General features: G+C 35.4%; 1 protein-coding gene across 3 annotated transcripts; it reads left to right on the forward strand.

The window, feature by feature from the left end:
* The first annotated feature begins 406 nt into the window (after window positions 1-406).
* Window positions 407-27,606, forward strand: LOC127879668 (leucine-rich repeat-containing protein 74B-like). 3 transcript variants are annotated; one of them, XM_052426640.1, is made up of 14 exons: window positions 407-521; window positions 13,121-13,459; window positions 15,069-15,268; window positions 16,009-16,116; window positions 16,559-16,652; window positions 16,939-16,988; window positions 17,383-17,464; window positions 17,714-17,799; window positions 18,324-18,518; window positions 18,928-19,023; window positions 19,320-19,586; window positions 23,398-23,483; window positions 24,727-24,748; window positions 26,843-26,993. In XM_052426640.1, exons 2-14 carry the CDS (start codon window positions 13,135-13,137, stop codon window positions 26,858-26,860), a joined length of 1,629 nt encoding a protein of 542 aa, XP_052282600.1. In that variant the 5' UTR covers window positions 407-521; window positions 13,121-13,134; the 3' UTR covers window positions 26,861-26,993. The 3 variants fall into 3 exon arrangements, with proteins under 3 accessions (XP_052282600.1, XP_052282599.1, XP_052282601.1); XM_052426639.1 differs by lacking the exon at window positions 24,727-24,748 and having other exon boundaries at window positions 26,843-27,606; XM_052426641.1 differs by lacking the exons at window positions 23,398-23,483; window positions 24,727-24,748; window positions 26,843-26,993 and adding an exon at window positions 21,281-21,334.
* The last annotated feature ends 310 nt before the right edge of the window (window positions 27,607-27,916 follow it).

Genomic DNA, 27,916 nt, shown 5'->3' on the forward strand with positions numbered 1-27,916 from the left:
TTTGTGTTACTCTAACATAGTTTTATCAATATATTGCAATTGAACACATATAAAAATCGTATAATCTCCCTTTAATATATGTTATGAAAATGTAAAAATATATCATGCAGTACCGATATAGTTTCTTATGCCAATCCCATCGTTTAACTTACTAGTTCACAGACTCTCTATATATGGGCCGTGCTCTGTGAAAAGGGGGTTTAATGCATGTGCGCTAAGTGTCGTCCTAGATTAGCCTATGCAGTCTATTTTGGTAGTTTATTGTTCTTCATTACTTAACTAGGCGATGAGTGCTTATTCTACTGCATGTTGACTGGAAAATAATTTAATTGGGATACACATTGCTAAAAAGCAAACACTCGTACAACGTGCAATAAATTATGCCGCCAATTCAAATTCTCTAAAACGCAAATGTAAGGCCGCACGTGACTATACAAATCCAGTCTCTCTGAAAAGGAACAGTTGCATTAATAATTATTTGACCTGTGAAACAAACATGATCTGAAGGATAATAAAGACTGGTATGTACTTTAACTCGTTTGTTGTCATAAGATTTGAAATACACGTTCAAATACTTGTTTCACATGAAATTAGAATTTGAAGTCCATCCAATTTGAATTTTATTGGTAAACCACGTCACACATCCGTTCAAGTAGAATGAACTCTCATCAAATAATTGTATATGAAGAAAACGGCAAAAGAATGCAAATGGGCCGTGCTCTGTTAAAAACGGGTTTTATGTGTGTGCGTAAAGTGCCGTCCAAGATAAGCCTGTGCAGTTCGCACAAGCTTATCAGGGACGACACGTGCCGCTTAAACTGGATTTTTGCTTAAAAGAGATTTTCTTTAAACGAAAAGTCGGAAAGTGTTGCAAAAATAGTAAAAAAAGTTTGACTTACTTGTTTGGTTTTGATATTTTGTATAAGAAATGTACAATATTGAGGGTTTTGGGAAGGGTAGCAGCTTGGGGAAGATGGTTAGCAGAGGGGGAGGGGTGGTAGCAACTTATGTTGAGTGCCTGTGTTTTGTTGTTCCCCTACGACACGGTCTGGTATGATTCGCATGCTCAACTATGTAAATAACCGTATAAAACAAATAATCTATATCATATTAATGAGGCGGTTAATAACAACAAACTATGTTTGCTTACAATTATTATGTTTCATTTTCAAATTTAAAAGACTTATGATGTAAAATCGTAAATTGCATATTTATCGACACCAATCCAATTGAGGGATTTTTCCATTATGTCGGCAGATTGACCAATTTAAATAATGAGATAATCGTTCGTCAAACGCCCATGAAAATCCATGTGATGAATGGAACAGCGATATTTGTTCTGCGGATAATTATATTCTCAAACTCTTGATTTTGCCCTTATTAATGGTCAACGTGGATTTGAAAAACAAACTATAGGCACAATAACATTTAAGTGTGTAGGTTGATCGACAAGCCGTGGCTATTGGATTAGTTAATGATAAATTAATCATTATTTCAAATCTTGTAATTGGACAAAAAGAATTGAATGAAAATCAATTTGATCTTTATGAACAAACAACCACCACCTTTACGGGAACGGTCATAACTATTTGTATCAATAAAATATCGTGGTTTCCGGATTTTCGAAATGCCTGGTATCCAAGAAACAACACACAGATGAGAAGTGGTGTTGTACCGGTTCTTGAGGTACGGGAAACATAGTCTCGCATTGAATGAGTTCGGATTAAATATTTACAAAACATGGTAAGAATTAAATAGGTCCACTGCTATTTCGTGATTCATGTAAAATGCAAAAATATTTATAATTTATTTATCTATTTATTATTTATAATAAGATCCGAGACACTCTATATTTTTTATTTTTTTACGCTGACATCACAAAAGGAGAAGCAGCAAAAGGTGAATTTATTTATACAAAGGTCTATTAAAGAGCAAGCGAATGTGTGAATGACGGGTAATAAAGTATTTTAAGTTAAGTCGATAAATACAGTTAATGAAGAGACGTTATGAATGTCGCATGAGATTTGTTACTTTTATTAGCAAAGCAAATCTTGAATATTTTGATTTCAAAGTGCGATATGTGTTCTAATTTGATCGATCATTAATCGAATACATCGATCATTAGTCAATCATATTGGGCGCCTATATAGGTACTAACTAAACACTCGTTAAAGCGTGTAAAAAAGACGCATTGAAACTGAATTATAGCCCCGTCACACCGGACTGGCGTCCTTACGGCGACCATAGACTGTGTTTCTGGAAATTTATGATTGTCGTAGTAAGGACGCCAATGACTATTTCGGTACAAATGCTGTTTTTCGCCTTCCCGTCACACCAGCGTCCTGGTTTGTGGCGTTCTGCGCGTCCTCACGGCGTCCTTAATACGTCCCTGGTGACCTTACCGCGTTCGTACTGCGTCCTTACGGCGAACAAAGCCAACCATACGGCGTCTGAGCGGCGTCCACGGCGTTCTTCCTGCGTTCTTATTGCGACCATAGTCGTTCTTTTTTTGTTCAAACATATATATTTCTTTTTGGCAAGTACAATATATCAAAATACACAATACAATAGTTATCAGAAAAGGATTGAAACGGAAGAAATAATTCTTATAGAGTTTCTCTCCTTGCGATTATATTCCACATAATTGGCAATGTATTAGGAATAATACAGCTTAGTTTATGCTAGACATAGGAAATATTAGTGGTAAGTATACAAAGGTTTTGAAAGAAAAGTAAATAAGAGTAGTAAGGGAAAAAAAAGGAAAAGCATAAGGAAAACAACAAGGAAAATGAAGACGAAGGATTGTAGATGCGAGGACTTGGATAGAATAAGGAAATTAGGACGAAGGATTGTAGATGCGAGGACATGGATTTGGAACAACAACAACTAACCATTACCGGATTGTTAGTAGAATCGCCGGGATTCTTTTATAAATTGTTGAACATGTAGAAAAATGTCAGAGTTTTCACTATCGGTAAGATGTGTCTTGCCGAAAAGTAGATTACCAAGCTCAACATCGCTGATTAAGCTTGAGATACTGTTCATTAATGTAGTACGTATTGCGTTAAAGTAAGGACATACGAAGAAGAAGTGGTAATTGGCTTCAATATCTCCACAGGAACATAGTGGGGATTCGATGATGTTTTTCGCGTAAAGGTGTTCATTAAGCGCACTTGATTTAGTCCTTAACCGCGTATGAAGTATTTGGAGATACCGTTTCCCTATATAAAAGTACGATGGTGTTTTAATCAAACATCTTTTAAGCTTTGATTTAAATACATTCAACGATTCACTACTTTTTACTTCTTCTGGTAGTATATTCCATTTTCGAATAACTGCTGGTAGAAAGGAATTATAATAAATGGTTGATCTTGATTCGGATGTGCGTAAAGCATTTGCATTACGGAGATTATACCTAGTAGCAGCTCCGACATGTTGAGGTACCAGGTCGCTCAAGTACTGAGGGGTGAGGGAATTTTGCATTTTGTAAAAAAGTATAAGTTGATGTTTGTCGCGTCGATCTTGAAGCGGTTCCCAGTTAATTTCTTTTTGCAAATCGTTTAAGGATACTAATTTGGATGCTCCACATGCAATGCGCGCTGCTTCGGTTTGAATTTTGTCAAGTTCATGTTTTTCTGCTTGAGTACAATCATCCCATATTACGTCTGAATATTCTATCAACTGTCGAATTAATGACGTATAAATTATTTCGAGTGATTTACGGTCAAGTTTAAATTTCAATTTACGCATAATATTGATTCGACTCCATGCTTTATCTGATATATATTTAATATGGATGTGCCACTTACAATCGTTAGAAAGGAAAACTGCTAGATGCTTGTGAGAGCTTACTTCCGGTATTGGCGTTGACAACATTGTGAAATTATAGGTATTCGGATGTTGCTTTCTGGAGAATGTTAGTGTTTCAGATTTGGAGGGATTAAATAAGACATGCCATTTTAAGGCCCAGTCAGATATTCGGTTGATATCGTTATGCAAAATTGCATTTGACGTGTTTGGGTGACCTATGATAATATATATAGGGATGTGTCGTCGGCAAATAGACAAATGTTACTTTGGATATCGTTTACAATATCATTTATGAATATTAGAAATAAAAGGGGCCCTAATATAGAGCCCTGTGGAACACCGGCCTCTAGAGAAGCCCAATTTGAAACTGCGCCTGGAAGTACTACGCGTTGACGTCTTCCATTACGATAGTTTATAAACCAAGAGTGTAACTTTCCACGGATGCCAATATTATTAAGTTAATGTAAAAGACCCAGGTGCCAGACTTTATCAAACGCTTTACTAATGTCAAAAAGACTGCTTTTACTTCTAATCCATTGTAGAGGGCTTTGCAAAACGTATCGTAAATATAGGTTAGTTGGTTTGTGGTTGAATCGCCTGGCAGAAAGCCAGACTGAAATGAGGTCAGAATTTTGTTGCTACTAAGGTGATTGTACACGTGTTTAAATATTATTTTTTCAAACACTTTTTCCATTGTATTAAGCAATGATATAGGACGGTAGTTAATCGCCAATTTAGGGTCACCTTTTTTTAAACTGCACTGACGTTCGCTTCTTTCCAACAGCTTGGCATTATACATGTGTCGAGTGAAAAATTAAAAAAGTCACATAAAGAGGGGGACAATTTGTGTCTACATTCTTTCAAGATACGGTTACTTATACCGTCAGGTCCTGATGCTTTGTCTACCGAGAGAGTTTTGAGAATATCGTGAACATCAGTCGGAGTGATAATGAAGGACTCTAGCAAGTTAGAAATTGGAACATAAGTAAGATCCGGTAAGTTTTCGTTATCAATGTCAATTTTTGACTGACTTTGAAAGAAATTGTAAAGAATGTTCGCCTTTTCAACGCAATCAGTTACAATCGAATCGTCAGCGGGATTTATGAGAGCAGACATAGAGTTATTATAAGGTTTATTGATAAATGGCTTAAGAGTTCTCCACCAGTCCTTAGCTGTGTGGTTATTCTGGTTTGAGTTTTTCGCATAGGCTGTCGTAGTTATGATCTTTCGCTTGTCTAATTAATGATGTGGTCTGGTTTCGAAGCATACGGAATTTCGACCAATAATATATACTGTGTTTTCAAATTCGCGTGTTTGTAAGCTCGTTTACGTTTTCTTATCATACGACGTATATGTATATTGAGCCAAGGGGCTTCACGCGGTTTGATCTTTATTAGCCGGTGAGGAATACAAAGTTTAGCATTACGAATAATAGTATCAGTGATATTAGTGCAATATGTGTCAACATCAATACTTGCAATTGATTCCCAGTTAAATGTAGAGAAAGTTTCGCGTAACAAATCGTAGTTACCGTCCTCATATTTCCATATAAGACGCTCGTATATTTTCGCTTTTGGATTGTTACATTTGAATAGACCAAAAATAGGGCAATGGTAGCGATACTGTTTTATCAAGAAAAGGATCACCGACACCTGATAATACCAAGCTGTTTGGGTTACTAAGAAGCAACAAGTCAAGGATTGCCGAGGACCTTTCTGTGAAATGCGTTTGTTCGTCAATAACTTGGACAAGGCTGTACTCAAGGAACCAAGAATCAAGTTTTCTTGCTAATGTTGGTATATTGTTATTCATGTTTAAATCACCCGTTATTATAATATCTGATATACCGGTGTCAATTGCTAAACCAATAGAGTCATCAATGAGTTTAGTGTAAGACGCATTTGCATTTGGTGGTCTATAATATAACCCAAGTAAGACACGCTTTTTACCCTGCAAGTGTAGTTCAATCCAAATGCATTCTAATGAAATAGGCTCAAGATCAGGTCTGCGTTCATAGTGGATAAAATCTTTTACGTATAGTATGACGCCACCGTGGCTATCATGTGTTCGATCTTTGCGCTCAGGGCGGTAATAAGAAGGGATAAGTAGATCGTCAGTTTCAATAGAATTATTAAGCCAAGTCTCAGTGAAGGATAATACATCAAAATTCGATAGTTCTGCTGTAAGAATATCTAATTTGTTCAAAATACTCTGAACATTATACTGAATAAATGAAAAGTTATTAGGCATTGTCAATAAGTCAGTAAGTGTATTTATCTCCGTGACAGAGGAAGCTTGAGAACTAATAGATACAGGGCCAGGGTTAGTTCGATATCCCCAGAAAGCAACATGATTGTGATTAGCCATGTAACTAACAAGACTGTTAAAAAGACAAAAGGTATTTTTCTAACAAATATAACATTAGACTAGTAGCGTTCTCTTATTGTAGCGCGTGTGTACGGACGTTTAATATGCCGGAAAAGTTGGGATTGCCCTCTGATGTTTTGTATAGACGATTCCAGAGAAATTTCGTCATTGTACAACGAGATTAAGACTAATACATTTAAAGTTGCGAACCACAATCCGAATGGTTTGTATCTTGGTAAAATGTTATATGTAGCCATCATTAAACATTGAGAAAGGTGAGTGCACTTTAACAAGATTTACAATAATCCAAGATCCATGAACAAGTCCTTCGTCCTGAGAATAATAAAGAAAAACAATAAAGCAAATAAAAAAGGTAATACAGAGGTTAATCAGGTGGTAAGAGGTCATTTTGTAAATGAGCTGGTCAGTTGGAGAATTAAGTGTCATTCACAATAATTGGATGGTATAAGGTGCACTTATTCGATGAAGACATACATACGTATGCTATAACGGTATTTTACACTTACAAGAAGTAGTAAAAGTACATAGTTACAAGAGAATAACATGCACATCATGGAAGTCGTTCTGAGGACGCAAAAGACGAACAAAGGACGTTCTAATGTCGCAATAAGGTCGCCTTGCAGTCAATGATCCTTTTCTGTGGGTTTGAGCGGCGACCACAAGACGTCCATGGCGACCTTACATCGACCCTACCACGTCCCTACTACGACTACTGCGTCTCTACCCCGTCCTTACGACGTCCTTAACAGAACGCCTTAAAACGCCGGACTTCGGCGACTACTTTGAACATGTTCAAAGTGATCACCGTGGGCTCGCGTCCTGAGCAATTTTCGGCGCCCTCACTGCGTCCTCTTGCGTCCTCACTGCGTCCCTCCGGCGTCTATGGCGTCCTCACTGCGATCTGGGTCGCCGTAAGGACGCCAGGCCGGTGTGACGGGGGTATTAGGCACGTTGAAAAGGCAGAAAAACATTAAAAAATTAAATTGTCAAAATAGAATGGAAATGCGCTATTCTCGTAAACGGTTGATTATTTCATCCAGTGCAGGACGTGCTTATTTATAACTTATTTATAAATATAGTCAAACTGAACCAAAATATCTGCATCAAAAAGCGGACGACACACATACGTGGATGTAATTTGTATGGGGTGTGAACCCTTAAAAAGGTAATTTATCTAATGAAACCGTACTATGGTCATGAGGAACCGATTTTTAATTAGAAGCTCAATAAAAATGTATAAATACAGGTAACTTGTGATCCCCAAGTAAAAAAGATAAGATTACCTAAACGACCATTTACAAGAAAATAACTTTTGCACGCACAATGCTGTAATTTTTTTAATAAGCACATGTGCTATATAATAAACCTGAAATTAGTTGGTTTATTTTACAAAAACTCTCGCATTTTTAAAAAATCTTCCATAAGAGACACTTCGTGACAAATATGTTTCGTATGTGTTCAATCTACGGTAAACACATATCGCACAGGACATGACACAGTTAAAAGTTCTAGTGATTATGCTATCGGTCTATTTATCAACATGATTGTTGTTTTTGAGACCCGAGTTAATCCCTGCACAATTGTATTTTACTTTGCATCAATAGTCTCCTTGATTATCTGTACTGATCCTCATAAAGACTACTACCGAACACCAATCACAAATGTATGACTCGGGTGAACTGCAAAAGTGCAACATTGACGCAACAAATTAAGTCATTGTTATATGAATCAGGCCTCTATACAAAAAAAATAGTTTGAATAGGTCATGTCTCAATGCGCTTGAAACACTTCCGATTCAATTTTGACGATTCTAATATTGACTTTTCCAATTTGTTTTCAAATATAACTTATTTGTGATACCTTTATTGAACTCATGAAGATCAAGAAAAACAATCCTAGTCAACTGACTCGTATTAAACTAAATATATATCTTGATACCATGCTTCTACTCGCTGATCGATTTTCATGTTTACAAAAAAAATGTATCAAAGAAGAAATCTCCGTTATTCGTTTATGCTTACTCATTCAACAATACGATTTGATTGCCAAACAAAAATGTACTTTCTCCTCGGCATTAACATAATTATTTCATTTTGGGAATAAACAAACATTAACTTAATAAAGTAAACTGCAATGGACGTGTGTATGGTGAATTTTGACATTTTAGTAAACATTAGGAACGTAATATTTGACTTAATGGCATTTTATAGCGCCAATTAAATAAATTGATCACATTGACCAGTAAAAGAGTGCATTTTAAATCACCATAAGCGATCGAAATGAATGCAAAACATATTAATTATGAAGGTCTACTTATATGACTTTTAGATGAATTAAATGATCTTGAAAAGGTTACCCAACCAGGCTTTGTAGAGAAAGATGCTTTAAATCTTAAAGGGACGTTTTCAAAGATTTTGGCATGTGCTGAAGTCTGTCATTAAATGATTTATATTGATAAATGCGAACATAGTATCTAAAAAGCTCCAGTAAAAACAAAAATATAATTGAACAAAGAAAACAAAGTAACCATAAACAGGGCTCGAACCACTGACCCCTGGAGTAAAAGTCTAACGCTTAGACCACTCGACAAATGCTCATAGAAAATATTCTGTATTGTTTACTTTATAAAAGCAATCCTCTTAGTGTCACAAAATATAACGACAGCAAGGGAAATCTCCAAATTATTCAATCGTTTCGCGTTGCAACGCTTTATAATTTTCACGTCTTTTATCGTCAAAAGATGCATATAATGGATATTTAAGAGCATGGTACATTTTCAGTATTACTGTTTCCTCACAAATATCATAGCTACAACGAAAATTTGCAAATCTGCAACATTTTTTTTCAATTGAGTCAATTTACCAAAACGTTAAAAGGCCCCTTTAAATACTGTAGATTGTATTTGATAATTCTTAATAGATCGAGTACCGAATACGATGGTATAGTGCAATTTGAAATTGTGTGAACGTGTGTACTGCTTGATGTTCAAAGGAATAACTAAGTACATTTGCAATTATTTAATTTAACTTACTTGGATGCGCTTTCAAAACAAATTTTATTTTCCTCAAGTTTATTATTTCTAACACACAATGAAACGTTAATACATTATTGAAATCTAAGCAATGTTTTCCCTAAAACTTTTTTTTGAAACAGCAAATAGCGTAAAAATGTTTGTTTTATATTCTTTAATTTGAGATAGAAATAGGTGGGACATTGTGTTGAGCGTTGGTTGTCACTACACGCAGATCCTACTGTATTATAATTTTCGTTTAAAGAAAGTATCTTCTTAGAAAAAAATCTAGGTAAGGCTGAAAGGCGGAAAGTGTCGTCCTGATTAGCCTGTGCGTACTGCACAGGCTAATCTAGGACGAAACTATGTACAAATGCATTAAACCCATTTTTAAAGAGCACGGTTAAAAATAAAAACACTTGAGGCACTTTCATTTAAATTCAATTTTTGTATCATTCGAATATTTATCGAATATTTTTCAATTGGTTTCGGAAGTCTTCTCTGCATTTAAATATTACCTGTCTATTTGACCCATTATAGGTCAAACCACTTTTTGGGAGGTATACCTTTACTTGACTTTTCAATAAAAATATTGCATAATAGTGTCCTTTATGTTCAAGATTGTAATCGGTTCAAAACTAATCATAAAAACCCCATATTATGTCACAACTATTCCCCCACACAATCTTAAATTTAATCTATAAATCGTAAAAACAACGTTCGAGTAATGATCATGGATATTTTACTTGTATGAATTCAATTAGAATCCTCCCATTTTAAAACCGTCCCATATTGCTTTAGCCAATTGTGTTTCAAACATAAATCATTCATGAAACATTTATTGGACACTTCAAGATTATATCAAATAATCAACTTTTCAAATGCCTGTTATTCAAACATTTGAGTATCCAGCTACTTTGCTATCACATGCCGAAATTTCAACGCCAGATGTGGTCTGGTAAAAAGGACGTTTGTAGATACAAAATGCTCGTTTTTATTATTGTTTTGCATATTTAATTCAATTTTTATTTCCCGCAACGATATCTATTCATACGACACATGAACACTAACATGGTACCATTTTAGAGTTCGTGTGTCGTATGAATAGATATATTCGCGGGAATTCATTGTGTCACAAATAAATAAAAACGAGCATTTTGTATCTACAAAACTTTATGTAATCATACCACATCTAGCGTTGAAATTGTGGCTATTGCCATAAGGAACACTGATTAATTAGTTGTTAACTTTATTTTACGAAATACTTTAACGAAATTTTCGTTGATTTTGAGCGTTATAGAGGCTTTAAAAACAACTCAGAAACACAACAGCAATAAACACACACCAAAAGAACATGGCTAATACGAAATTCACAGTATATAGGAATACTTTGTATCAATTGTTCGTTACAAATTATAAGTAACAGCCGATTTCCAGGTGCACAAATGTATTTGACAATAACGATCACAGCTATTTAAATAGCCTATACAATTGTTTATTCCGAAACACAAATCTATTGCAATAAAACCAACCGACTAAAAGCGAGTTGTCTCGTGTGAAATTCATGAGCCGTGCTCTGTGAAAAGGGGGTTTAATGCATGTGTCGTACCAGACAGGCAGGCAGCTGAGGCTAATCAGGGACGACACTTTCCGCCTTAACTGGATTTTCGCTAAGAAGAGACTTTCTGTAAACGAAAAATACCATAAAAGCGAAAAGTGTCGTCCCTGATACGCCTGTGCGGACTGAACAGGCTAATCTGGGACGGCCCTTTTTTCCAATACATTAAACCCCGTTTTCACAGAGCACGGCTCAAATGAAACATACGAATGAAAATCAGAAACAAGTAAACACAATTTATTCAAGAAAAGTTAAAATATCTTTTTAGTCGTAATTTTTTATTTAGTGATATGTCTGAAAAGCTAAATGGTATCTTAATTATCACCATTACCACAAATCAGATCAGTTGTACCTTTAATATATATTATTAAATTTAAAAAACAAATCACGCAGTACAATATCAGATTTCTTTATGCGTCTCTCATTAACTTTTTGGCGCATTGATATCGTACATGACCTGTTCAGTACTGGATTTTTTGCTTAGAAGAGACTTTCCTTAAAAGAAAAACTCCATACATGCGGATAGTATCCCTTTTCTTCCCATAGGGTTAAACTCTGCACGCCATAAAATTAGCGGAGCAATGTTACTCCACAAGGGGCCAGCATGATTAAGGTTATCTGCTCTTTTTTATCCTGTATATTTTGAACATCGTCTTAGACATTGTATCGTGGATTTATTGAGTACTGTATGCATATTATTTGTACAACAGTTATATACAACAAAATCATACCGCGATACAAATATATATTTTTGAAGTTATATTGCGTAATGAAAACTGTACAATTGAAGTATGAAGCATTCAGAATATTAAAAACCTTCGTTAAGAATTGTTGAAAGTGTTACCACATATTGTGAAACAACCTCTTTCACACGGACTGTTTCGTCACAAGATACATCTTGTCAACAAGCGGTAGGTTGACTGGCAAAGACTTTAGTGGATACTCATTGCTACAAAGCAAACACTCGCACAACGTGCAATAAATTATGCCGCCAATTCAAAGTCTCTAAACGCAAATGTAAGTCCGCACGTGACTTAACAAATGAAGTCTCTCTGAAAAGGAACAATTGCATTAATAATTATTTAACCCGTGAAACAAACATGATCTGTAGGATGCTAAATATTGGTATGTACTTTAACTTGTTTGTTGTCACGCGCTTTAAAATGAGCCGCGCTCTGGAAAAACGGGGCTTAATGCATGTGCGTATAGTGTCGTCCTAGATAAGCCTGTGCAGTCCGCCTAAAGTGGGTTTTCCTTAAGAAGAGAAACAAATAAAACCCATAAAAGCGGAAAGCGACGTCCCTGATTAGCTTTGCTGACTGCAATATGGTAAGGTTAAAAATGGGAGGATTTTAATTGTATTACGTTTTGGTTAATTGACACAATTGAAAAACAATCAGAATGCGAATACGAATGCCGAGTGATTAAGGCACTATACTTTTACTCCAAGGGTCAGTTGTTCGAGTCAAGTTGAATATATTGTTTTCTTTCTTTAATTTTATTCTATTTTTGTACTGGAGATTTTAAGTTCCAATGTTTACTTTATTACATGCCAAAGTCTGTGAACAGGCCCCTTAAGTCTGTGAACAGGCCCCTTAAGTCTGTGAACAGGCCCCTTTAAACACGAAGGTTTTGTGATTAGCCTATACTCAGAGGGTTTCGGCATCAAACGAGATAACATAATAATGAATTTGAACATCAAAGTAATTTTCACAAACAAAAGTACGCGTTTATTTTTTTTATAACTTCTGATAACTTTGATAATTTGGAGCATCATAGTTTTAAATTAGTAAATGACGTAAACATGAAAGTTATTATAAAAGTATATCGATATATAAACGGATATTATGGAGGATACGAGTTTTTTTGTCAATCATACAATACAATATTGTTCCACACTTCTTACCCTTAGGTTCATTGGGGACTTAAACAAGCAGTTCTGATGTTTAAGATAACGCCTAAAAAGAGATAGATTGATTGATTCTGCACACCTTATATATATCCGACAAAAGAATCTTGTGAATAATTAATACCTCATTTGTAGCGGAGACGGTGCGATCTTAATTACTTTGTCGAGCCTTAAAGGAAACTGTTAAATACGCGAACATAAAAAGGCATATCGTGTGCAAGGTTATGTAAACGAAAACTGTTTAAAAGGCTTATCATAAATATCAGGGCTGCTTTTCTTTGAGTGTTGATTATTTACCGAGGTTTATCAACATTTCTCTTACAAAGAATGGCAGTCTCACTAAAACGTAATCTCCGAACTTATGCCTCACATTCGCCTATCACAGAGTTGGACGAAAGCATGGCGTCACCGGTGAGTAACGGTCTTTCCGGTTCCAAATTGGAGAAGCAGCGCTCAGTAACGGAAGTGCAGAGCCACGGTATGGGTTCCAAGACAGCATCGCTCTATCTGAGCCGCACCACGTCGCTTATACAGCCCGGGGGTGGAGCGCCCGGGGGTGGAGCGCCGCTAGGAAGGAGGGACGGTGAAACGCGGGGGACGGATAAAGGCAGTCAGAACGGAGAGGATGCGGTCAGCGTTGCAGAGAGTTCGCCGTCAAAGAAAACGTCAGTTACGTCATTGAAGAGAGAATTTACGTTTACTGGATATGACATCATGGCAGACGGTAATTATTTTTCGCTTTGTAGTAATTACATTTATCACTAATTTTTTCTCTAGAATTCATGACATAATAATACCAAGATACGGATTGCACGGGATTGTTCAAACCTTGAGTAAATTAATTCATGTTTGTATGTACGTTATTTGTATATTAAGAATTCCAGATTTTAAGACTATCTAATAGGCCAGACCAAAATCTTTTTCAATTTTGTTATACGTGTGTGTGTTTCTCTAGAAATCATTACATAATATCAATTTATGGAGTGCATGCAGGCATTGGTTGTCACAGTATATGCCATAAATGAACTTTATTTCAATCGCAATATTTGTGTTTTAACAATTAAAATGACGTTTCTTCATATGATTGATATAAAGTTTGAAATAAACACAAAGACCGGTAAAAACACAATTAAAAAAGTATTGCCGACGGGATTGATCAAACCTTGCACATATTAGTTCGTGTCTGTATGTACGTTGTTTTGAATGATTAAAAAAGCCGATAGTAAGACTATCTAGTAGGCCTGACCGAAACCTTGTTCAAGTGTTTTTACGTGTGTGGGTATCGTGCAGTCAATTAACAAACTAACAAGTTATCGGTATTGGTTATTGATCAGGGAACAAGTACATGGATCATGTACAGGCTACAATTGATGACTAACGTCGAGTATAGATATCTTTGAGAATAGGGACACAAGACGACAAACAGTACAATGTGATTCCATAGACACAATACAGTATAATCATGCGTTTTTTTAATTTGCCCTTTCGCTTTCAGATTTGATAATATACTTCTTTAAGTTATACGCTTTTAAATTGCTACATGCAAAAAAGGCATTAAGCTTTTTCAATGACTATTTTGTATATTATTCAAGTACATAAATGTCTTCACATGAATACGTTATAAATAATTAATTATTTTAATTAACACTCAATTATTATTGGAATTACGTACAACCTATAGTTTCAGAAAAAATACCCTTTAATTTCTTTAGTTGAATATTTGCCGGTTTCAAAATCATTTCACTCATAAAAGCGGCGGTCACTTAACCTGAGCACACAATTATTTGGAATAGTTAGTATTAAGGTGTTAAGTCATTGTTGCATATACTTATGGTGGTTACTGACAACGGCTCAAGTTGATTCAAAGGGAAGGAGGAGAATGAACATATATAGGTTTTCAAGGTGCGTGAAGTTGGTTCGCCGTTCGACGTTCGACATTAGCTCAACATTCAAATTACCGAATGTCGAGCTGGCTCGGCGAGCCAACTTCACGCACCTGTTTTCATGACTAATCCCCAGAAATGTCCTGCAAGAGTCTTGGGATATTAACCCATTTATGCCTAGTGGACTCTTTCATCCTTCTAAATTGGATCAATTTATTTCCAAAATTAGGGATGTCTAGTATATTTATTTCTATATTTAGAATATTTCTAACTGAAATTCCTTTAAGCAAACAGCGCAGACCCTGCGGCGTCTCATCTGGGTCTTCGCCTTTTTTCTAGACGCTAGGAATAAATGGGTTAAAACTAACCAATTCAGTGAAATTAAAGGAAGAATAACCTTAACATGACTCAATGACTGAACCGTCATGCGCCCATAAATGATCCTTTCAGATGAGCCCAGCACCCCTAAACCCACAACGGAGGAGGAGATCTCTGAACGCGCAAACCGGAAGTGTTACCTAGACGCGTGCAAGGTTCTGGGGTTGATCCCCGTCAACTACATTTCCCGCCACATCAACGACAAGCATCTAGTCATGAAGAGTCACCCTCTGGGTCCCGTAGGCGCTCGCGCCGTCTGCATAGCGCTCGTGGTAAGTGTCCGCGTGCCAGATGTATGTGACCATGCAAAGTTTCCGTGAGTCCGATATAGATGATATGTTTACTCGGTGTTCGACTGTTCTAAATATCTTTACATCCATTTAAGGAACTTATTAACAGATTTCCGAATGTTGAATGTGCTCATCTTTAACTTAAGCATTTGAAATAGTCTTAAATACTTATACAAGCAAACAATGAATAAAATATGAAAGTTTGAACCAAAAAAATGCTTTGACCGAGGACATCGGATGCAAACTACCAAGTTGCTACCACTTGACCATTCAAGCTTTTTATTTAAACGGCGTGTTTCATTGGATATGTAAATAATAAGCGTATTCTGCAAATTGTTAATGAAAAACCTTGAAAGTGCATTTTCCGATTTTTATTGACGGTTATCCAAAAACGAGCTGATTTTAACTTTTTTTACACTGATGATACTATTTCGATTGTTTCAAAATAAGTTTTGCATTATTCGTCGAATCTATAACTTATTTTAACTTGCCCTTTGCAAGCTATTAGTTTTGTAGTTTAAACATATTTTATTTCCAAATTGACAATTACAAATGAATTACAATTCACAAAATATAATATGGAAAAAGGTTTGGACCTTAAGTTCTACAACATTATCGGGGGTCTTTCCCTAGCTATTGGATAAATCATGTTGAAGAACACCATCCCAATCACGGATGGTTCCCAATTTAACATGTGTATGTATTATATCCTGTAATTTCAGAACAACAGATCTGTGGAGTCTATAGACTTTGAGGACAACGATCTAGGTACAGATGGCGCTGTAAGCGTTGCGGAGATGCTGCGGGAAAATAACGTCATAACGGAAGTGGTAAGTACGATTTCGGAAGTCACATGATTAGCTAAAGCTCTATAGTTCTGAGGTGTATGTCGTCGGTGTATAAACAGGGCTTTACCGCCGGTTATTAGGTTTACGAACAGACATCGCGCAGTTTTGTCTTAACTATGGTTTCATAGAATATATGATGATTTGATGTATTTAAAATAATCGCCGTTCATATTTTTCATTTGTTAAACCCATTTATGCTTAGCGTCTAGAAAAAAGGCCTTGGCAAACAGCGTAGACACAGATGAGACGCCGCGTGATGCGGCGTCTCATCAGGGTCTGCGCTGTTTGCTTAAAGGAATTTCTGTAAGAAATATTCTGAATATAGAAATAAATATACTAGACATCCATAATTTTGGAAATAAATTGATCCTATTTTGAAGGATGGGAGAGTCCACTGGGCATAAATGGGTTAATATTATTTCAGAAAATTTCAGAGAATTTGATAGGCTCAAGAGGGGCGTTCGCTTTTACAGAGCTTCTCAAAGATGGCAAACTTTTACACACGCTGAATATATCAGGTAATCGCTCGCTGTTAAAAAGTATTTAGTTTTGAAAATGTACATGTCTTTTTATTTGTCGCAGACAATTTGTCAATTTTATCAACCTCGTAAATACAAAAATGTATAAAGACAGGATGCATATTTGAAATTATTTAATATTGGATTATACATATAATTGGAAAGAATTCCGGAATCGTTCATCATAAATCATTCTTGTAAAGAGAAACACTTATTTATTATTATTATCTAACAATGATAAAATGATTTGTATCCTATTACTTTCATTACTATTATACATTTCCAGGCAGTGGTTTAGAAGACTCTGATGGGAAATTTATAGCCGATATGATAGAAGTGAGTGAATATAATCGAATATTTTTGTTCTGGATAATGTATTCGGTGACTTTTTGGATAGTCAATAACTGTTCAATCATTCATACTAGAATGTATTTGTACCGAAAGAATATGGACTCATTTAAGCTCGTCATCTCAGCACAAACTGTTACACTCATGACGCTTAAGCATAGGCTAATCAGGGACGACACTCTCCGCCTAAACTGGATTTTTGCTAAGAAGAGACATTCTTTAAACGAAAAATATCATAAAAGCGGAAACTGTCGTCCCTGATTAACATGTGCGGACTGCACAGACTAATCCGGGACGACACTGTACGCACATGCATTAAACCCCCTTTTCACAGAGCAAGTCCCATATATATTGATGTGACCACGTGTTACTGTATTTTCAGTTTAGTTCCCATTTAAAAGTGCTCAACGTAAGTCATAATCGTCTCGGTGAAAACGCGTCATTAGATATAGGACGGGCAATGGGTGAGTGACCTTGACTTTTTCCCATTTCGGAATTAATAATTTGAAACGATAAAAAGTTATTTTCTATAAACCTTAATCGCAATGAGCCGAATATATATATTGAGGTCTAATAATCAACGTTAAGTGATGTCAAAAATGTTAAAAGTTTTACCACACATGCGCCCCACCCACTAAAACGCAAGCGGATGTACACACACAATATTTTCAAAATAACGACTAAACATACTTCAGTGAATGTTTGTTTTCCAGCAATAAACGACACTTTACAAGAGTTGGATCTCAGCTGGAACCACATCCGGGGTATCGGAAGTATCGCCATAGCGATTGGACTGCAGGTGAGCACGTGAATCGATGACGCCATGCGTCCGTTGCAATGTTTACGTTAATAATCCAAAAATAATTGTTTTGCAGATTAAAAAAACGTCTTGTTAATAACACACGTTTAGCGTTAGCGATATAAACATTGTGTTTTTTGTTTTGTTTTTCTATGAGAAACGCACAATTATGTGAACGACGCTTTTTAACATTGAACACAAACTTAAGTTCATAACCAGCTGTTATGTACGTTGATGTTTTTCAATACTAATTTGTCGTGTGCACTTGTTATTAAATAAACGGCGTGAAAGAATGAATGACGGGAGTTTGCTTTGTAACAAAGAATTCGAGCTTTCTCTCTTTCTGCTCAATTTTGTTTATATATCTATTTCTTCGACCCTTTTCCCAATACCTCTTATTCAAGTTAACCAGTCGTCAGTTACTGATATAAGCATTTGCTTTTATTTGTTTTTTAGTGCTGCTGTATCAATAAGACCGAATAAACAAAAAAAAGGTAACAGCACACGTATTTTGACGGTTTCAGAAAAACGTCACGCTAAAGAAATTAAACGTCTCATGGAACGGGTTTGCCAAACATGGCGCGGAGGGTCTGTGGCACGCGCTTGAAGAGAACCGAACGCTCCGGGAGCTGGACGTCTCTAACAACCGGCTAGGACTCAAGGCCGTTCCGCTTGTTCTCAAGGGGCTCATGGAGAATGACGGGCTAGCCACGCTGAGAGTAGGCTTATATTGATGCATACCATAAGTAGTATTGTAGGGAAAACGCTTCGACGAGAAAAGAGCACTGCACAATTGCATAGCGTTAAATAACTAAACAACTGTTGATATTTGGATGACACAATTCAAAGTCTTCTTCTAAATGTGTTCTTCTTGATTATCAAATCACGTGAATTATATTGATGATATATAATATCAAGTATCTTTTAAGTTTACTTGCGCTATTTAATTAAAGGAAATGCGAGAAATATAGATATTTGTATCCCGTTATTGATAAAATACAGTATTTCATCCTGCATGCTACTAGTATAGTCGTAATTTATTATTATAAACAGGAGGAGTTTTGAAGAAATTACAAAAATAATCTTTTGGTATCTATACTAACGATGAATGTGTCCTTCCCTTCGCAGATCGGTCAAAACCCGTTTTCCCCCGAGGTGGCCATGATGATACTGAAAGCTATCGGCGAGAGTGAAAAGTGTGTCTTGACTACTCTGGATATATCGGTAAGATACAATCAACATTAATAGCATTATATGTGATCACAAGCAAATTAGAACTTATTGCATTAAAACGTTCTATAAAGAATGAATAGAACGCGACTTAAACATTGCTTTCTATATAATTAGGTAGCAACCATATACAATCCAATTGAATTTCTTTTGATTAAAGGATACCGAAATATACATTAACATACTCGATCTCTATAGAAGTATGCGCCTAACTATGCTTTACGGCCGAGTTAAATCTGCACAGCGGTAACCTTATAGTCGCTTCCGCAAATTGCTATTAATTATTTAAGGATATCGTTGTTCGTACCGACTTCATCACAGCTTGGGACGAAATCAAGCGGAAACGAGCATTACCGTTGCGCATCCTGTTTGGGGCCGTTGTTAAAAGCGGCACGGAACCTGCGAAGGACCCTAACGCCATCAACTGGCGGGACCCAGTGACCCGGATGTTCAAGTTCATGCACGACCAGGGCTACAGGGTGATAGACTTACTGAAGAAATGGGACAAGGACGGTAGTTTCAGCGTTGATAGACACGAGTTCAAAAAAGGCTTTATGGTATGTTGGGGCAGCACGAATAATACTTTGCACTCGCTGTAACTTAGTTTATACACTTAACCCATTTATGCCTACTGGACTCTCCCATCCTTCAAAATTGGATCAATTTATTTCCAAAATTAGGGATGTCTAGTATATTTATTTCTATATTTAGAATATTTCTTACAGAAATTTCTTTAAGCAAAGCGCAGACCCTGGCGAGACGCCGCATCATCTCATCTGGGTTTACGCTGTTTGCAAATGCCTTTTTTCTAGACGCTAGGCAGAAATGGATTAATGAAATAAAATAAATGCAATTCTACGGAACTTTATTGGACTCAGTTCAAACGTGGCTTATGTCGGTTAATTCATGTTATGTGTGTTACGTTTGAGGTCTGTACCGTTCGAAGACTCGGTGATTGCGGTGACTAATTATAATAATTACTCGTTTATTTTAAATCTATATGTTTTAGCTCAATTACATCTTACATCTTAGCACATTTGTTTTATTGAGACATTATATGTATGTGCCGCGATCTGCGGCAACAGGGCTAATTCAAGTATCGTCCCAGATTAGCCTGCGCAGTCTGCGCCGGCTGATTAATGACGATTCTTGTCCGCTTCTATGGAAATCTTCGTTGAAAGGAAGTCTCTTATAAATTATTATCCAGCATTGGCGGTTAGTATCGACCCAGATTAACATGTGCAGACTGTACAGGCTAATCTGAGACGACACTGTATTCCCGTGCATTTAGCACGGTTTTCCCTTAGCGTGGCTCATATAGTATTACTATCCAACACATAATGCCTTGTAATAACAGGTTGCTTAAATCAGGCCAAATGTATTTAATATCGATGTGACAACCATTAAATACATATTGTCTTACATTATTTAATAGTTTTATAAACCTTTATTTCATTGCAGGATATTCAGGTTAGGTTTTGCACGATTGATTAGTTTTATTAGTGGCTGATGTAATTGTCCCGCATATTCGTTTATATAACCCTTGTGTACATGTTTCATGTGTTTTATAGTCAGGAATTTAGATAGGCTTTTAAATCCCTAGCTCTTGGTATGCTATTCAAGTGGGACATAGTCGTTTGATTGTTAATTTTGAATTTATTGTACGTATATGTTTATTGTAAATTCGTATAATTCGTTTAACTTTAGAGTTAACACAAGTTCTATTTCGTTGAAAACGATTAAATACCCGTATGTTCATGTGATTATTATTGAAATATGTTATTTGAGTGTGCGTATATGTTTACAGTAAAGTCATATAATTCATTTACTTTTAGAGTTAAACAAAGTTATATTTCGTTGAAAACGAGTAAATACCCGTATGTTCATTTGATTATTATTGAAATATTTATTTTTAAAGTGCTTTAGACTAACTGGGAGGCTGAAGTCTTCTCCGAAAATATTTGAATTAATTTTAGTTAATATATCCTCTAGAATAAATTGTACGATTTTCTTCTCTGCATCATGATTCTAGTGATGGGTAAATAAATACCTACTGAGTAGACAAGGTAGAAGGAAGATAACTCGTCTGAGTAATATTGGGCCCCATGAAACCGTGACGACATTACAAAACTTACTTAACCTGCAGCAAGGTTTTCGATCGGGTGGAATTACCAACCATGTGTAAACATCCCTTTTTAAAATCAGATTAATAATTGAATATTCAATCAAATTTGACTTTACTTAATTTTAGAATTACTTCTTATGATTGACTGTAGTCAAAACGAAAACAACACCAACGCGTGGGCCCCAAATGTTTTTCTGCACATGGGCCTCCAAGGTGCTTCAGGTACCTAATCGGCTGATAGCTCTAACGACAGGCTAATATTATGTTATTTACTGACTATGCATTTCTGCGGAAAACGTTTCTGTTGTAATAAATAAGCAAAGTATGTTATTATTACACGCGTTTAGGTTATCTTCCCTTAATATTCACCCGTCAGCTAGCATTATCAATAGATACAATTATATTTGAAATCCATACAGTCATTTAATTTTACATGCATATTTGTACGAGATGGATATTAGGAAATTTATACCTTTGGTTATAGAATTTCATATAATATACAAATATATACTCAAGTTATTGTCTATATATGGCGTGTCAAACGTTGCAAAATTTAATGTTTCCATATTTATGTGGTATATTTGAATATATATGTTCTATATTTCCATTTGTGTGTGGTATAATTGCATATATATGTTGTATAAATTGAAATATTTATGGTAAAATCCTATATATGTTTTGCATAACAAATATATGTTGTATAATTTCATATTTATGTTCGATATTTGCATATATATGTTCCAAACAAGTTCATATATGTATTCAATATTTTGATTTATATGTGGTATATTTCTGATATTTGTGTGGTATAATTTTCAAAATATTTGTGTGTTCTAAACTTTCATATGTGTGTGCAATAATTCCATATATTTGTTGTAAAATTTTCATATATATGTCCTATAATTTGCATCATGGGAATTTTTTTTAACGGGTATGACTAAAAAGCAGATATGCCTATTTCGAGCGTTAAGTGCATCTATATGTCTTCTTCACGGGTGAACCTTCGCGATGAGTTATATTTTTCACATTAAACAGGCGTCCATTATTCCAGTAGCAGGCTTATTCGGCCTATGCCTAATACATGGGTCTATTCGGCTTCAGCCTTATTCGGACCAAAATCAATGGGGCTTATTCGACCCTATTTTTAATTTAACATGTTCTTTTAACTTAAACACCTTGTGTTGTTTTCTCCAGCTCAAAGGCCCTCACATGATAAGCACTTTTTTTACGAAATTCTACCAACTAAACTGATCGCACAAAGTCCGATTGATTCTCGTAAAGTTTACTTAACCATATACCGCCATAAGATATGTTAAAATCGTTCTAAATTGTTAATAACTTAAATATTCATTAAATTGTTTCTGTCAAGTTTCCTGCAAGCAAAAACCTTCACCTCCGAGGTTAAATTCCAGAAGGATGATTGGGATTCCATCAAATGAAATCCTTCGTTTCAAATCGGTATGACTGAATAGCGGGAAGTGCCCATTTCCAAGGACAGGGCTTTCTATTAACGGAAAGGGCCTCGTATGTTTTATTTTGAGTATTTTCCAACAAAATATTTCCCATGATGCAAATTATAGGACATATATGTGAACATTTTACAACAAACATATGGAATTATTGCACACAAATATGAAAGTTTATAACACACACATAGTTGGAAAATTATACAACACAAATATCATAATTATACCACAAATACATCAAAATATGGCATACATACATGAACTTTTAGAACATATTATGGAAATATCGAACATCAATATGAAATAATACAATATATATTTGTTATACAATACATATATACGATTTTACCATATATATATGAATTTATTCAACATATATATGCAACTATACCACACAAAAATGGAAATATACAACATATATATACAAATATACCACATAATTATGGGAACATTGAATTTTGCTACGTTTGACATGCCATATCTATATAGCTATCAAATACACTCTGAAAAGCATACATGTACACGCATTTAAGTAAATATGCAACGCTTGATGTTTGCGAATTGATAAAAGATTACTAGTCACTTCAGTTCGAAATGAAAATACACAATCCATTTATATGTGTACCTCATGTGAACAGACATACTTAGCTCTATTTCAAAAACAAATCTTATCAGTTCGTTACCAAGCTGATCCATTTAAATATTTTCAAAAACACACGCCCGATCAACATGGATATGCCATATGCAAAAGTTATCTCGAAGTGCTCTTGTTTACAGGCTGAGAACTCTTCGCTCACGGAGGCGCAGTTAGACGAGGTGATGGACCGTCTCGACGTGGACGGAGACGGGGAAGTCGATCTCGGGTAAGTTAGGACTGGCGGGGTAACTTATGGTGGGTTGTGTGAATAACTAAAGGAAGCAATAACTTAAGGAGGGGGGGGGGGGGCGGCTAATTCACAGAACAAATACGTACTGATTTTGTATGATGGTATAATTTTAAGAAAATTTTCATTAACATAAAATAAAAGTCAGTTAATCATTGTAGAATATTGTGGATGACATTAGAAACATCATACGGGTTTTGTTATATTATGAAAACAATTTTATACACATGATTTAAATTCTTTAAAGAATGAAAACGATTGACAAAATACGTATTTGCTGTGACCATTCATTGAGATATCTTTGTTAAACTCTACTCGAGGGACTGTAAGTTTAGACACTATTTTTAATTTAACCTGGAATTGGTAGGTCCATACTTGTTTACAATGTTTAATATAAGTCTTATACAATATATTTAATATGTGTAAATCTGTGAATTAGCACAGTTTATGTGAACTAGTGCCGTTACTAACAATACTACTGTTACACCAATATTTTTAACCAATTTATCCGTTTATGGTAAAATGTCAGGTAATCATGTGAACACATTCATAAAGCACCCGACATCCCCGATATACTGGCTATTGACAATCATGAACATTTAAGTTTTTAACGGTTTCTCCTTTACCTCATTGAACTAATTTTACAAACCTATTTTTGCGAAGCATGATAGTATTTAACAATTTTGTCATCAGAATGGCAAGATTTTGCATAAACAATCTATACGATATTGTCCTTAAAATAAAGCACAAGTCAATCAGAATTGTGAATACTGAAACAGGTTACATCAATCTTTCCATACGTTCCCTATCCTTTTCACCATGATTCCAGTCATCTTAAAGATTGTATGTCATTTTAATAGCAATCTTTTTCATTGCATTTATTATGTGTGTACGTAACACTACAAAGGCAGCAGTTTATTAATACTGCCCATGCATATGTGCATGAAAATGTGTCGTGTATATGTGTATAATGCATTCAAGCATGCAAATATATTGGCCGAGTAAGGCAAAACAGTCTAATGCCATATTCGGCCAGCGCAGGTCCACACCAGCCTTCACATCCAGGTAGTCTGGTCAGGAGCTATCCTGTGCGTTAACGTGACCGTAAAACCTTCTGTGACTTTATATAATTTCGCATGTACACAAATAGCAACTCACGTTACTAATATCCACTAATATTACATATGTGTTTATATGTCACACGTTGTTGTCGTATGTTTAGAGTATTTAGAAAATTGATACAGGTAAGTGATAATTCTTTTTAAATCCTTGGCTAGTTCTTTTATTGTTGTCTGGTATTTATACAATGTGGCTGTTATTGGGTATCGTTTCATGGCTGTCATACATTTATTTGTAATAGTGTTAGACCATTTGTAGCATGATTTTTTATTTTGTTGAGCTTATTTTCAATTTTGTTTTATTATAAATTGCTGTGAAGCTTAGCAAGTATTGCATTATGTTTTGTACTTCGGTGTTTTCTTTGCAACCTATTTTTGCTTTTTGGAAATTACGACCAGTTGGTGGCGGAGTTGAATACTTGCCAGTGTTTGAGTCGTTTTCTGAAAAAAACTGGGCATAATGCATATGCGTAAAGTGACGTCCCAGATTAGCCTGTGCAATTCGCACAGGCTAATCAGAGACGACACTTTCCGCCTTTTATGGAAAAATGTCATAAAAGCGGAAAATGTCGTCCCTGATAAGCCGATGGGGACTGCACAGGCTAATCTTGGACGACACTTTACGCAAATGCATTATGCCTAGTTTTCTTAGAACGCGACTTATTTAAGCATGTGCATGTTAATAAATGTTTATTTTTATTGAGAATCGCTTACGATTTTTGTTTTGTTTTTAAAACATTGATTCTTCTTTCATTATTGCCGTTTATTGAGTAAGATGGCAATTATATTAAGATAAAAACTACAACTATAAACATGACTGCTAATAAATATTTTTTTTTATACACGTTTTTTTTCGTTACAAAGGTCTGAAAACTAAACGCAACGTAGCTTTCCAATAATCATAATGGTTTACCGTTATATGTACATGCAGGTTTATCATTATATTCAATAACAAAATACCTATTATTTTTATTGATGATCAAATTCGTTTACCGCATGGTTAATAGGAGATTTTGTTACACGAGGATTTATTTTGTAAGATCAGCAGTTCATTTAATGCTGAAAGTAATACATGCCATTATATATAATATTTAATACATGTATAAAAGTGGCTGTCAACCAGATTGACGAAAAAAGAAAAGTTCTAAAATACCGTATTTTCTTATAATTATAAGTTTATATTGATTCAAATATCACGACTGGTATATTACATTACTTGAAAAAAGTTGTTAATGCATGTGAATAAAGTGTCTTACCAGACAAGCTTTGTAATCCGCATAGGTTAATCAGGAACGTCGCTTTCTACTGTATGTTATGTTTCGTTTAAAAGAAGTCTCTTCTAGACGAATAGACTGTCTAGGCGTAAAAGGGTCGTCCCTTATAAGCCTTTGCGGACTACACAGGATAATATGAGACGAAACTTGAAGCACGTGTATTAAGCACGTTTTTCACATAGCGTGGGTCATATTATACTTGACGTCGTTTAGGAGACATGTATTACATTGTACTAAACAGACAGACATTGAGTACATTACACTTGATCTCTCTCTCTATATATGAGCCTTGTTCTGAGAAAACTGGGCTTAATGTATGTGCGTAAAGTGTCATCTCAGATTAGCCTGTGCAGTCCGCACAGGCCTATCAGGGACGACACTTTCCGCTTAAACTTGATTTTCGGTAAGGAGGGACTTCCTTGAAACTAAAAATACCATAAAAGCGGAAAGTGTCGTCCCTGATTAGCCTGTGCGGACTGCACAGTCTAATCTGGGACGACACTTTACGCACATGCATTATGCCCAGTTTTCTCAGAACGCGGCTCATATATAAACGTTGTAATATCTAAGCATCTGATCTTAAGCTTAACAGAACTGGTTGCATTTGTATCTTGTACAGCATTAACGAGACTTAAAAAATACTTGTGTATTGGTCCTTGAAATACTTAGAACTTTTTTGTTATATGCGCTGATTCTTGTCATTGATTGCTCGTTCAGAAGAGTGATAAATAACATATAACGTCTTTCTTTGATGTCAATATTTTTACTTATATTATTTCAAACTGCAACGAATAGAATAACATATAACACATCATTCTAACGATGCAAACTCTCACAGTGCGTATTTTTTACAATTCGCCAATAAGTTTCTGTAAGGAGATATGTATTCGATAGTGTTGTAGTGTTGTATTACGGTGTAACACGAGAATCTTTCACTTTATTTTAGAGAGCTACTCAAAGCTGAGAAAGAGTTCCGGCGAAGGATGCACTTGCGACTCCGTAAGTTGGCTGCAAAAACGAATTCAACTACGGACAAATTAGACGCTGTGTTACAGAGAGTCATGCAAAACGACTAACTCTTGACCACACGTGCATAAATCACAGGGCATTCCTTTTTTACTTCAGGCTTTTCTATGTGAGTTATTATCAAGCCTCCGCATGCAAAACTTCCGCATACACCGTTGACAGAAAACACATGTTTATCATGAAATGTAAGTCAAACACTTGCGTTCTGGCTCTTAATCCCAAACACTTTGTCAACGGAATATTTGTGTTATGTTTATTCAGACGTTTGTCGTAGCGACAGTGGATTTGAAATAGTAGGAGCTGAACCTTTATGAAATAGACCATTCAACTCCCTATAGAGGCTGTGAATTCAGAAGAATATTACATAGTGGTTTTGATGATGATTAAATTTCGAAAGCTTTGGCAAAACTGTATGAGGATTCATATGAACAAATGTCAGTTTCATTATAAGTTTTGTTATGAGAAGAGACATTGTTCTTAAATACATTGTTCGGGGTTAACGGTATACACGTATGATTTTTCTGTTACCTTTTGTACAGTGGTCATATGGGTGCTGTCAAATATTGATGTCCTGTTGTGTGTACATTTATTGCTTAATCCTATATAGTACAAAGGTAATATATGACTGATATCAATTGCACTTTAAAATAGTTTAAAAGTAAAGTTTTTTTTATCGTAGTTTAACTAATTGTTTCTCATTACTCCGAACTCGTTTAATTACGTGTAAGGAACCATGCTTTCCACGGTAGCAAGGAAAATCCATATCATAAATACAATTTAAACGATATCACGCACGGTTTGCATTAAGAAACACGCATTTTTTTGCAAATGTTATTGCGATTTTCTTATAGTATTGTCGTAGTTTCTGCTGCAATTTTATCGGATACATGTTTACGGGTAGTCGCTTATGGAGCGAATGACGTCAAACGAGAAAACGCATGTTACAAAATATGTCACATTTTGGAGGTATCGCCCCTTTATACGTCATGCACGG

The sequence above is a fragment of the Dreissena polymorpha genome, chromosome 4 (assembly GCF_020536995.1).
Source record: "Dreissena polymorpha isolate Duluth1 chromosome 4, UMN_Dpol_1.0, whole genome shotgun sequence".
Classification (NCBI taxonomy): Eukaryota; Metazoa; Mollusca; class Bivalvia; order Myida; family Dreissenidae; genus Dreissena; species Dreissena polymorpha.